This window comes from Stigmatopora nigra, chromosome 4 (genome assembly GCF_051989575.1).
Source record: "Stigmatopora nigra isolate UIUO_SnigA chromosome 4, RoL_Snig_1.1, whole genome shotgun sequence".
Classification (NCBI taxonomy): Eukaryota; Metazoa; Chordata; class Actinopteri; order Syngnathiformes; family Syngnathidae; genus Stigmatopora; species Stigmatopora nigra.
In genome coordinates this window covers 18,653,682-18,667,224 of record NC_135511.1, presented here as the reverse complement: position 1 = coordinate 18,667,224, position 13,543 = coordinate 18,653,682, and the positions used below count along the sequence as shown (strand labels likewise).

The 13,543-nt window shown below is 36.9% G+C and overlaps 1 protein-coding gene and 1 long non-coding RNA gene across 2 annotated transcripts in view; both read left to right on the top strand.

The window, feature by feature from the left end:
• Nucleotides 1-12,340, top strand: part of LOC144195710 (uncharacterized) — a 45,751-nt gene extending 33,411 nt beyond the window's left edge. The window contains exons 31-50 of the mRNA XM_077715525.1: nt 36-89; nt 578-685; nt 1,197-1,250; nt 1,329-1,436; nt 4,563-4,616; nt 5,309-5,416; nt 5,493-5,600; nt 5,672-5,779; nt 5,860-5,913; nt 9,260-9,322; nt 9,505-9,558; nt 9,638-9,673; nt 9,980-9,997; nt 10,093-10,128; nt 10,214-10,240; nt 10,320-10,385; nt 10,508-10,679; nt 10,758-10,867; nt 10,949-11,167; nt 11,515-12,340. Coding sequence (XP_077571651.1) covers nt 36-89; nt 578-685; nt 1,197-1,250; nt 1,329-1,436; nt 4,563-4,616; nt 5,309-5,416; nt 5,493-5,600; nt 5,672-5,779; nt 5,860-5,913; nt 9,260-9,322; nt 9,505-9,558; nt 9,638-9,673; nt 9,980-9,997; nt 10,093-10,128; nt 10,214-10,240; nt 10,320-10,385; nt 10,508-10,679; nt 10,758-10,867; nt 10,949-11,167; nt 11,515-11,661 — 1,704 coding nt within the window. The 3' untranslated portion in view covers nt 11,662-12,340. The remainder of the gene's footprint in view (nt 1-35; nt 90-577; nt 686-1,196; nt 1,251-1,328; nt 1,437-4,562; nt 4,617-5,308; nt 5,417-5,492; nt 5,601-5,671; nt 5,780-5,859; nt 5,914-9,259; nt 9,323-9,504; nt 9,559-9,637; nt 9,674-9,979; nt 9,998-10,092; nt 10,129-10,213; nt 10,241-10,319; nt 10,386-10,507; nt 10,680-10,757; nt 10,868-10,948; nt 11,168-11,514) is intronic.
• On the top strand, nt 1,511-4,080 carry LOC144195850 (uncharacterized). The gene is made up of 4 exons (XR_013326172.1): nt 1,511-1,565; nt 2,303-2,356; nt 3,190-3,246; nt 4,019-4,080. It is a non-coding gene; the product is annotated as an uncharacterized LOC144195850 (long non-coding RNA).
• Nucleotides 12,341-13,543: the final 1,203 nt, after the last annotated feature.

Sequence of the window (13,543 nt, the reverse complement as noted above, 5' to 3'; positions counted from 1 at the left end):
TCCATATTTGACTGAAGATTTGATTTTTTTTGCAGGGCGACATGGGTCCAGCGGGCGACTTTGGGGAGCAAGGTCTAACTGGCCAAAGGGTGAGTATCCATGACTCATCTGGTGTCAAACTGGTAGACATTGAACAGCAATAAATGTTTAAAAAAAAAAAAAAAATCTGTGATGTAGTGAAGCAGTGAAACTTGAGGCCGTGATATTCGAGGGAATACTGTATTACATTCACTACTTACTATTACTATTTTGCCCCGAAGGGTGAGCAAGGCATCGACGGTGAGGCTGGATCAATTGGACCCGATGGCGTTAAGGTGAATATCCAATCTTACAAATTATGTTGAAATATCATTTAGGATTTTTTTTAATGTTCCCTGATGAATTATTGTGTTTTAAGAGAGACTAAAAATAGGAGAAATTAAGCTAAGAGTCACAGGATTTACAAAATATGAAGAAAAAAAAATGACATTTATTATTATGGCTTGGAGCCGCATGCGGCTCGAGAGCTGCCTGTTTGCTATCCCTGATCTATAGTGTCCATAGTAAGTATGAATTTGTGTGTGTTTTAATGTTGCAGGGAGAGAAAGGGGACACTGGGACAGAAGGTGGCAAGGGAGACACGGGTGCAATTGGTCAGAAAGGAGAAGATGGTCCTTGTGGACCTCCTGGACTTCCTGGTTTGAGGGTGAGTGTCCATTGTCCTCATCAACAATACATTGTAATACATTCATTTCAAATCCTTAGACCGCAAATATATTTGAAGAATTGTATTTTTTTTAAAGTGTCAAATTGGGAATAATCTGTTATATTTATTCAATTTTTTTTTACATTTTTTGATTATTTTTGGTATGCATAACAAATTGAAAGACTTTTAAAATATTTAATTAATTTAAAACAACAATAATTTAAAATATGAAATAAAAACAAAAAAAGAAGAGAAAGATTAGACTTCACTAATCGTGAATTCACTATTTCTTTTTCCAGCTATTAATTTTTTTTAATTATGTACTCATAAGTTTATAAAATGTGAAAATACACGCTATAACTCTTGTTATAATGGGGTGACCCTACTTAGCGATTTTTTTATCATCGCGGCCATGTTTGGTCTACCGAATACACGATGAATAAAGTTATCTAATCTAATCCAAAGGGTTGCCATTTTGACACCCGAGATTTAAATATATTCTGGTTCACAGGGCCAAGAAGGCAAAGCGGGCGTGATGGGCGAACTGGGAAAATCAGGAAGCAAGGTGAGTTCACGTTCCCCTTCAAATTTATTTGCCGTCACGGCCGTATTGACAAAAAAATGTTTGATCGCTTGTCGCCAGGGGACCAAAGGACAACGAGGTCATTTGGGGGCTAACGGGCCAGTTGGAGGTGAAGGAACCCCCGGATTTGTGGGACCTAAAGGCGCCAGGGGGACCGTAGGACTAGCGGTAAGACAACCCTCCATGGACCGATGGGCGGAGTTTGTTTGGTTTTGGTAAAAAAAAGGGGATTCTTTTCTTCAGGGAGTTTCTGGAAGAACGGGACAGATTGGAGAAACGGGAATTCCGGGCTACCAGGTATGCAATCAAAACACGTCCAATCCATTTTGACTGGGAGAGATGGCCAATATTCCCAACAAGTCCTTAAAGTTGGACATTTATCGATGTAAAAGGCGAGGAATGAGTTAAATTCTTTTTTTTTTCAAATCATTTTTTGGACTGCTTATCCTGACAAGGATCGCAAAGGGTGCTAAAGCCTATCTCAGTTAACTATGGGCACCCTGAATTGGTCAGCCAATCACAGGGCACGATAACATTCCCACTGATAGCTAAGCACAATTTAGAGTATAATTAGCATAGCATAATTAGCCTAGCGTGCATGTTTTTGGGACATGGGAGGAAAGCAGAGTAAGGTAGGCAGGGGGTGCTGGAGCCTATCAGGTGGGCAACCCCCAAAGATTTGTACCCAGCCAATTGGAGGGCACAAAAACAAACAAAAAACAATCTGCAGACAATTTAGCATACAATTAGCCTAGCTAGCATGTTTCTCGGGATTTTGGAGGAAACCGGAGTACCCGGAGAAAACCCACAAGTATTCACAAGTCCGTAATTGGTCAAAAAGGGCACGCAAACTCTAGACAGTGAGGACCCACCTGGGGATCAAACCCTCGACCGCACAACTGCGAGCCCCTTACCAAATCCACTTTTCGCGCCGCGCTGCAAAGTTTAATTCTTAGAAAAATGTTTTTGCAAGTTAAAAAAGCTTTATTTTCTTTAATTTGTCAATGTGTGATGATGGGATGTTGTTTTTACAGGGTCATAAAGGACTTCAAGGCTCCCAAGGACCACATGGAGCAAAAGGTCAAAAGGTAAATTGGGATTTTTTTTACCTTTACCCATTGTAGTCTATAACCGGTGTCGTTAAAGGGTTAATCCGTAATCATTTTGCGATGAACAGGAACTGAATCTGGATTCATTATAACAGAGTATGTAAACATCTGGACGGGAACACTTGTACTATTGTTATCATTTGTAGCAATGTTGACTTATTAATCCCAATTGTTGTCACATATGCGAACCGGTTGGCCTACTAAGATTGTCACGCTTGGTTTTCCGATTTGTCGCTTGCCGTTTTGAATTACGCTTAAGTTGTGGAAGGCTTTCATTTGACATATGCGCAACACATGACGCCGTAAAAGCTTTCACACGTTTGTTATTGGTCAATTAGTTGAATAAAGACCTCGAGAGGGATGTTGAGTCATCGCCCCAACGTTTTAGCAGCTGCTCTTATAAAATAACTCGATTATTATTATTATTTTACTGTATTGGCCCGAATATAAGACGACCCCTAATTATAAGACGACTGCATTTTTCAAGACTCAACATTTTAAACACCAAATTCATTTTTTAAACGCAAAATAATGACAGTAGATCTGAAATCAATGTTTTAACGATGTATATCGGAGGTAAGAAGCATATTTATTTTGCCTCATTCAAATCTGTCTAGCACATTTTAATATGTGGACATTTAAATATGTAGAGTGTAATTACATTTTTTAATGAAAAACTTCTGATTTTTTTATGTAAATGAACCAAAAAAACCAACAAAATTACAATAACTGAATTAACCAACGTGTTCAGCATTTGCAGCATAAAGTTATCTAATCTCATCTAATATATATATATTTTTGTGTCGTTTTAGGGTGAGCAAGGGCAGGACAGCAAATTGGCCGGACCCCCAGGTTGCCCAGGTGACAGAGTGAGTACAATTTTTATTTGATACCCTCATTAAAATATTATTCTGTTTGTTTTACTTTAGACTAGACATGGCCACGATTAACGAAAAAACGCAAAAGTAGGGTCCCCCCTATTTAAAAAAATATATACATATATATGAAAAAATGTTTTTTTTATTTAGTTTAGTTTTTTTACTTCAGTGCTGAGTCCTAGTATCAAGCGGAAAGGGGCGTGGCTTCTGCTTGCAAGTTTCAGCATGGATTTTCACATTTTTAGGAACAAAAAAATAAAAATATTAAAAAAAAATCCCCCCAGAAAAAAATCTGCTATGTAGTAAAGCCGCGATATTCGAGGGATTACTGTATATATATATAAATACTGTACATTTGATTAATAATATGTACGTATAATGACAGTTAAGCTTTTAATTCAATACAGAAATATGGAAAACGAGAGAAATAAAATCCGAAACTCTTCTTTCAACCCTTGCAAACATTTTTTATTACATAATTGTCATAAGAACATATGTTAGTACCACTAAAATCACCTGTTTTGGATTGAAATAGTAGATTTAGTCAAAACATGTCCTATTTTTAGCACTTGTTTTACCCTTACCGACATACAATTTGCCTTTTTATAATGGTGATGACTTAAACAGGGTGGCAGTAAATCTTTTCCGTTTGAAAGCCGCTGTGATTCGTTGGGGGACTTTGAGAGAGAACACATCTGGTTTATCATCTTCTGTGATTTGTCCCACTTTTTGTGTGGTTTTATCTTCTTGTCCTCCATGGCAGGGCCCTCAAGGTAACCGAGGGGAAAGGGGAGAACCAGGTGACCCCGGATATCTTGTAAGAAAATTCCACGATTTGTTTTTCCTGCAGTTTTAGGATCAAATATTTGATTCATTTATTTTATTTTTGTCAATTTGGCAGGGACCAATAGGTGTTGATGGAGAGAGAGGTCAAGCTGGTGCCCCAGGACTTCCCGTGAGTATAAAAAACTACAAAAATGGTGGACCTAAGGTTCACATCCCGGGACATTATTCATATTACAGTAATACCTTGACATACGAGTGCCCCCACATATGGGAAATTTGAGATAGGAGTACAATTTTGAGGAAATATTTATCTTGAGATATGAGACCAATTTTACGAGCGTGTTGCCGTGCAGAAAAAGTTTTTTTTCAAAGAGTGACGGCTTATTTCAGGGCAATCCCGGGCCCGGAGGACAATCAGGACCAAAAGGATCCAAAGGTGAACAAGTAAGGACTACCTTAGACGACAAATGCGCTTGAGTTTTGTTTAAAAGTCTAATATGCACTTTTTGCATGAACTCCAGGGTCAGAAAGGAAAATGTGGGATGAGAGGGACGTCTGGAACTAAAGGAGCACCGGTAAGTTAAATACACCCTTGTTTGGAAAGAGCATTATTGTGAAAATTTGTTAGAATATTGCCCTTTAGAGTCCTTTTTAAAACCATGAATATGAATATGAAATATGAAATTGGCAAATTTAATCATTTTAAGGCCATTTTAAGGGTACGGCTTATACATGGACGCGGCTTATACGAGAGAAATTGTCAAATTCAATAATTTTGAGCCATTTTAAGGCTCTGGCTTATACGTGAACCTGGCTTATACGAGAGAATTTGTCAAATTTCATCATTTTAAGGCCATTTTAAGGCTCTGGCTTATATGTGGACACAGCTTATACGAGAGAAACTGTGGAATTCAACCATTTTAAGGCCATTTTAAGGCTACAGCTTATGTGGATGCAGCTTATACAAGAGAAATTGTCAAATTCAACCATTTTGAGGCTACGGCTTATACGTGGACGCGGCTTATACGAGAGAAATTGTCAAATTCAATCATTTTAAGGCCATTTTAAGGCTACGGCTTATACGTGGATACGGCTTATATGCGAGAAATTATGGTAGGTGTTTGAAAAAATTGAAAATGTCAGCTAGGTATTATAGGAGAGTTCAATACAAATGTGACTTGTATTTGTTTTTAAAGTCTTTATTATGTATCCAATTTGTGGCTGGTGTAGTTCATAATCTGTAAAATATGATTTTTATTGTGACCAGGGTCCAGACGGTCTCCCTGGCCTTCGAGGTATGGCAGGAGGAGGGGGTCTTGAGGGGCTTCAAGGAATAGACGGACCTCCTGGTCAAGATGGGATCCAAGGCGCCAAGGTAACAACACTATTTCATTGGTTGATTCAACATTTAGACTCCTCCCACTGAGTGTGTATGGCATTTTTGCATTCAGGGGGGGCAGGGAGAAGATGGAGCCATGGGTTTAACGGGCAAAAGTGGACCCTGGGGTAGTTCTGGTGAAACTGGTCTTCCTGGAGATCAAGGTTCTTTTGGACCAAAGGTGAGGATGAGTTTATCCTCAAAATACCGGTTTGGGGTTAGGGTTTTCACATTTTTTGGTGTGTTATAAAGGGTGAACGGGGTCTCCCGGGTCAAAGTGGACCTCCAGGGACGAGAGGGGTCCTCGGTGGACAGGGATTGATGGGCAACCAAGGAGGGATGGGCTCCAAAGGGCAACCAGTGAGTACGCATCATGCCACCTGAGCTTGGTCAAATAATAACCATGTACTGTCATGATATGATATTTTCTAATATTTTAGGGGGACGTTGGCGAACCAGGATTTGCAGGCGTGTCGGGTGTGTTTGGACCCAAGGTAGGATTGCATCGCAGTCTTTTCCAAAAAAAATTGAATTCCAATGTATTGTTCGCTTCTGACCTCGTGACCTTTGACTTTTTGGTTAAAGACCATGTATAGTAAGGCTTTTTTTTTTTAAAACAAATGTAGAAATCGACCATGTATAGTAAGGCTTTTTTGTCCATAAAACGACCATGTATAGGAAGGCTTTTTTATTTTTTAAATGTAAAAATCGACCACGTATATTACGGCTTTTTTGTCAAGAAACGACCATGTATAGTAAGGCTTTTTTGTCCAAAAGACGACCATGTATAGTAAGGCGTTTTTCTTTCAAAAAATGACCATGTATAGTAAGGCTTTTTATTTTATTTTTTAAATGTAAAAATCGACCATGTATATTACGGCGTTTTTGTCAGGAAACGACCATGTATAGTAAGGCTTTTTTCTTTCCAAAAACGACCATGTATAGTAAAGCTTTTTTGTTAAAAAAACGACATAGTATAGTAAGGCTTTTTTTGTTAAAAAAACGACATAGTATAGTAAGGCTTTTTTTTCTTAAAAAAACGACATAGTATAGTAAGGCTTTTTTTGTTAAAAAAACGACATAGTATAGTAAGGCTTTTTTCTTAAAAAAACGACATAGTATAGTAAGGCTTTTTTTCTTAAAAAAACGACATAGTATAGTAAGGCTTTTTTTGTCAAAAAACGACATAGTATAGTAAGGCTTTTTTGTTAAAAAAAAACGACATATTATAGTAAGGCTTTTTTTCTTAAAAAACGACATAGTATAGTAAGGCTTTTTTTGTTAAAAAAACAACATAGTATAGTAAGGCTTTTTTTGTTAAAAAACGACATAGTATAGTAAGGCTTTTTTTGTTAAAAAAACGACATAGTATAGTAAGGCTTTTTTTCTTAAAAAAACGACATAGTATAGTAAGGCTTTTTTTCCTAAGAAACGACATAGTATATTAAGGCTTTTTTGTCTTAAAAAACGACATAATAAAGTGAGGCTTTTTCTCTCAAAAAACGACATAGTATAGTAAGGCTTTTTTTAATTGAAAAAACGACATAGTATATTAAGTCTTTTTGTCTTAAAAAAAACGACATAGTATAGTAAGGCTTTTTCTCTCAAAAAACGACATAGTATAGTAAGGCTTTTTTTTATTGAAAAAACGACATAGTATAGTAAGGCTTTTTTTAATTGAAAAAACGACATAGTATAGTAAGGCTTTTTTCTCTTAAAAAACGACATAGTATAGTAAGGCTTTTTTTAATTGAAAAAACGACATAGTATAGTAAGGCTTTTTTCTCTTAAAAAACGACATAGTATAGTAAGGCTTTTTTCTCTTAAAAAACAACATAGTATCGTAAGGCTTTTTTATTGAAAAAAATGACATAATATAGTAAGGCTTTTTTATTGAAAGAAACGACAGTATAGTAAGGCTTTTTTATTGAAAAAAACGACATAGTATAGTAAGGCTTTTTTATTGAAAAAAACGACATAGTATAGTAAGGCTTTTTTATTGAAAAAAACGACATAGTATAGTAAGGCTTTTTTATTGAAAAAAACGACATAGTATAGTAAGGCTTTTTTTGTTAAAAAACGACATAGTATAGTAAGGCTTTTTTTGTTAAAAAACGACATAGTATAGTAAGGCTTTTTCTCTCAAAAAACGACATAGTATAGTAAGGCTTTTTTTTATTGAAAAAACGACATAGTATAGTAAGGCTCTTTTTAATTGAAAAAACGACATAGTATAGTAAGGCTTTTTTCTCTTAAAAAACGACATAGTATAGTAAGGCTTTTTTTAATTGAAAAAACGACATAGTATAGTAAGGCTTTTTTATTGAAAAAAACGACATAGTATAGTAAGGCTTTTTTTGTTAAAAAAACGACATAGTATATTAAGGCTTTTTTTGTTAAAAAAAACGACATAGTATAGTAAGGCTTCTTTTGTTAAAAAACGACATAGTATAGTAAGGCTTTTTTCTCTTAAAAAACGACATAGTATAGTAAGGCTTTTTTTTAATTGAAAAAACGACATAGTATAGTAAGGCTTTTTTTAATTGAAAAAACGACATAGTATAGTAAGGCTTTTTTCTCTTAAAAAACGACATAGTATAGTAAGGCTTTTTTATTGAAAAAAACGACATAGTATAGTAAGGCTTTTTTATTGAAAAAACGACATAGTATAGTAAGGCTTTTTTATTGAAAAAAACGACATAGTATAGTAAGGCTTTTTTATTGAAAAAACGACATAGTATAGTAAGGCTTTTTTATTGAAAAAAACGACATAGTATAGTAAGGCTTTTTTATTGAAAAAAAACGACATAGTATAGTAAGGCTTTTTTATTGAAAAAAACGACATAGTATAGTAAGGCTTTTTTATTGAAAAAAAACGACATAGTATAGTAAGGCTTTTTTTGTTAAAAAACAACATAGTATACTAAGGCTTTTTTTGTTAAAAAAACGACATAGTATATTAAGGCTTTTTTGTCTTAAAAAACGACATAGTATAGTAAGGCTTTTTCTCTCTAAAAACGACATAGTATAGTAAGGCTTTTTTTATTGAAAAGACGACATAGTATAGTAAGGCTTTTTTTAATTGAAAAAAACGACATAGTATAGTAAGGCTTTTTTCTCTTAAAAAACGACATAGTATAGTAAGGCTTTTTTTAATTGAAAAAACGACATAGTATAGTAAGGCTTTTTTCTCTTAAAAAACGACATAGTATAGTAAGGCTTTTTTCTCTTAAAAAACGACATAGTATAGTAAGGCTTTTTTTAATTGAAAAAACGACATAGTATAGTAAGGCTTTTTTCTCTTAAAAAACGACATAGTATAGTAAGGCTTTTTTTTAATTGAAAAAACGACATAGTATAGTGAGGCTTTTTTCTCTTAAAAATCGACATAGTATAGTAAGGCTTTTTTATTGAAAAAAACGACATAGTATAGTAAGGCTTTTTTATTGAAAAAAACGCCATAGTATAGTAAGGCTTTTTTATTGAAAAAAACGACATAGTATAGTAAGGCTTTTTTATTGAAAAAAAACGACATAGTATAGTAAGGCTTTTTTTGTTAAAAAAAACGACATAGTATAGTAAGGCTTTTTTTGTTAAAAAAACGACATAGTATAGTAAGGCTTTTTTTGTTTAAAAAACGACATAGTATAGTAAGGCTTTTTTCTTTAAAAAACGACCATGTATAGTAAGGCTTTTTTTGTCAAGAAACGACCATGTACAGTAAGGCTTTTTTGTCCAAAAAACGACCATGTATAGTAAGGCTTTTTTCTTTCAAAAAATGACATGACATCCATCTTTCATCAGGTTCATTTACTCACAAAAGTACCGATATTTTTTTAGGGACCCCAAGGAGACGTGGGCCCAACAGGGATACAGGGGCCCAAAGGACCAAGAGGACTGACGGTAAGTAATCCTTGTTTTGCTCGTTACTCTCATTTTGCAGTTACAATTACTTGAATCGTTAACTTTTTTGAGTTGACTTTATTTTTATTATAACAATAATCCCACAACTTTGTTGCACACGTGAATGTGTTAGAAAATTTTTAGCGGCTTGAAATCACTCAACGGTGGCGGCCTTTTTTCAGGGTACGGACGGCGCGTCGGGCCCCGTCGGAATCATCGGCCCCAACGGCCATCCCGTGCGTAGCGTGACACGTTCACCGTCCGACACTTTTACGTTCCTGACGGTGACCCGATGCTTTCGCTCTTTCTTGTCAGGGACTGCAAGGCCACAAAGGAAGTCAGGGGGATGCGGTAAGTGGACATTTTTTACAGAACTATAACCCTAACGGCGACCAAAACCAGCAACCAAAGCATTAGTATTTGGCTTTTTTTCATAAAAAAAAACAACATAGTTTAGTAAGGCTTATATTTCATAAAAAAACAACATAGGCTTTTTGTCATGGAAAAACAACATAGTATAGTAAGGCTTTTTTCATAAAATACGACATAGTATAGTAAGGCTTTTTTGGAAGAAAAAAAAATGTTTTTTTTTGAAACATTTACATATATGTTTGACTTCCGTACATTTTAAGTGTTGATGAATTTGATCCTCAACAGGGCTTTCCTGGACCAAGGGTAAGTCACAAACAACAAATCTTCCAGTGCTATTATTTAAAAGCAAACACAATGCACCTGAATCACTTAACCCCAAATGATTTGTACAATTGCAGGGTTCTCCTGGGCCACGTGGATCACCCGGACCTCCAGTAAGTCTTGACTCCCTCCCAATGCAAACAAACCTAACTAACTTATGAGCCATCTTGTAAACGCCGCCATTTTGGTTCTTTCTAGGGTCGTCCTACTTCTGCACTTTCTTTCGTACGTACGAAATCTTGACAGTCAACCGACGACACAAATGGGGTGCCGTGATTCCATTCTTCAATTCCGATTTTGACAGAAAAATGAGGCGCTGGGTTCTTCTTTTCAAGTCATCATGGATTCTTATAGTCCACTCGGGCCAGAGGTGAAGTTCCGATCCATTTTCGACTTCATAGGTCCAACTTTTCTGCGATTGGTCGGCCTGAAAAATGAGCGTAGAGTCATAAGATCAGACCAAATGACCAATTTTTTTTATTGTTTTTTAAGCGGACTTACCCCAATGTGGATTCACCCATGCTGGATCAAGGCACGGAGATCTTCAGGACTCTGGAGCGCCTCAGCTTGCTGATTCAGGATTTGAAGAACCCCCTGGGGAAACGGGACAATCCGGCCCGGATCTGCCGAGACCTCTACGACTGCGAGCGGAAAATGCGTGACGGTACGACGCCCTGTCATGGGAATACAGGTTTTGGATGGGTGGTTCCTGATCCGAGATGGACCACGGTTCCCGTTCCAGGTACTTACTGGATCGACCCGAATCTGGGCTGCGATGCCGACGCCGTCCAGGTGACCTGCAACTTCACAGCCGGCGGGCAAACCTGCTTGAAACCTGTCACTGTCTCCAAGGTTTAACTTTCCCAAGGCGGAAATATTTACCCGAATAAATGATGAAGTTGATTTTCTGAAATCTTCCCGTTCTTCTTCCAGGCGGAGATGGGAGTCAGTCGCATCCAGATGAACTTCATCCACCTTCTGAGCATTGAGGCTGTTCAACATATCACGGTGCATTGCCTCGACACCCCCGTGTGGACAGCAGATGCATCTTCGAGGGTTTACAGCCATGCTGTGAGTTTCAAGACTTGGACGGGGGAGAGGATTCGAGCGGGGGATCTTCTGGAGCCCCTTGTCCCCAGAGACGACTGCTGGGTAAGTACCAACTCGCCATGTCAACTAAACCGGTTAGATTCCTGATTTTTAGCTTTTAAGGGTGAATTTATTTTGCGGTTTTCGTTTATCATGGCCCTGTCTGGTCCACATTAACTGTGATAATTGAGGGATTACTTTTTAAAATTATTATTATCATTATTATTTTACTTTAGTTCTAGTAGAAAGTGGATTTTAAAATTTTATTAACTTACACAAAAAATGATGCATTGTCGCGAAGCCGCGATATTTGAGGGATTACTGTAATTTCTTATTACAGTCCAATTTAAGCACCATGAAAAATGACGGTTGTAAAACATTGCGTAAACTAATCTATTTTTGCTTCCCAGATCAAAGATGGCCGCTGGCGCCAGACCCAATTTGTCTTCCAGACCCTGGAACCAAATCTACTTCCCATCGTTGCCATATCTGACCTACCCAGCACAGGACCCAATTCCCGTTACCACCTGGAGGTCGGACCAGTTTGCTTCTTGTAAAAAAGCCCCAGCTAAAGTCGGAAAGGAAGACCGGCATTACATTGGACAGGTTTGGAAAATGTGGAGTACTTTAAGAACTTTCCAGGAACTATGCTTGGACTGCGGGAACAGAGACGTCTGGCACTGATCCACCCGCCTTTTGGACTAAAAAAAAAGACTTTTCTTCTCGTCGCTACGGACATTTCCACAAAAAAATGAAGGTACCTTGACGTGGTCTTATTTATAACTGGGTACGTACTGTATATTGTATTATTAAGTGCAATAGCTGTTAGCGTGAGCATGGTATCGCTGGTGCTAGCCCCGTTTAAGGTAAGTGGATGCTAACGTGGGAAGATGCTAACTTAGTGGTATGTTTCAGGTCACAACATTAGGTACACTTGCACAATCTGATTGGGAATAGAGACGTTTAAAATTGGTGTTAAAGTGCAGAATGTTATCTTTGTGAAGGTAAATATTTGAAGCCCACCAAATGGAGGTAGTGTAACATAGTTTACGGGGGCGTTCTGCTAATGTCAACACAACCAGATGTATATTTTGAATGGCTTTGCCGTGGGTAGTTTTTGTAAATGAGGAACTCTTCACGTATACTGTACAGTAAATGTTATTTTTATAGTACAGGGTTGTTTTAAATTGTTTGAAACCATTTTGTAAGGGGAATAATTTTGATAATTTGTGTTGGAATAATCTGCAATTTTTACAGGTTGTGTAGAAAAGTTTCAAGTTTTGGTTTGTAACATTTGGCGATTTTATCTATTCAGGTTAAGAAATGCTGTTCAAGAAAAGGCATTTTATGCTTGGATGCAGTCACCCAAGATGAAATAACGTGTCTTCTAGACAAATATTGCAAAGAAGGTATAGACTACAAAACAAATCAGGACTTGGCTGCAAAAATTTCCAGAAAAGAGGCAGCTAATGCTAAGCTAAGAGGCCAGGACGATCATCAACATCAGTGGAGCAGCTTAGTGAAGTCTTCTTGCATAGTCTTTCAAAAAGACCAAGTATGGAAACCCATGTTCCAGACCATTTCTTGCTGCCAAATTGTCATTTGTTTGGTAATTTGTGAAGATGTCACACTACACTGGCTTGGGTTACTGAGCAAACTTTAACACACAGAATGCCTTTTCAAGTAAGTTGCATTTCTTAACCTGAGAGGATAAAAACAGCAAACATTATACCCAAAAACCTGAAAAATTTCTACACAAGTTATCATACAGCTTGTGTAGACATGTTTCAGGTTTTTGGGTATAATGTTTGCCGTTTTTATCCTCTCAGGTTAAGAAATGCAACTTACTTGAAAAGGCATTTTGTGTGCCAAAGTATGCTCAGTAACCCAAGATAGTGTAGCGTGACATCTTCACAAACTACCAAACAAATGATAATTTGGCAGCAAGAAAAGAACATGGGTTTCCATACTTGGTCTTTTTGAAAGATTATGCAGGAAGACTTCACTAAGCTGCTCCACTGATGTTGATGGTCATCCTGGCCTCTTAACTTAGCATTAGCAGCCTCCTTTCTTGAAATTCTTGCAGCCAAGTCCTGATTTGTTTTGAAGTCAATACCTTCTTTGCAACATTTGTCTAGAAGACATGTTATGCCATCTTGGATGACTGTGTCCAAGCATACAATGCCTTTTCTTGTATGAAATTTCTTAACCTGAAAAGATAGAAACACCAAACGTAACACACCAAAAAATTGAACATTTTCCACATAACCTGTAAAAATTGGAAGTCATTCCAACTAAAATTATCAAAAATATTGGCCTAAGAAATTGGGTCAAACATTTTTAAAAACTCTGTACCTCAATGGTCGGGAATTGGATAACGTTTTTTCCCCTGCAAAGCGAGATTGTGCAAACGTACCTTAACCAAAAAGTAAAAACCTC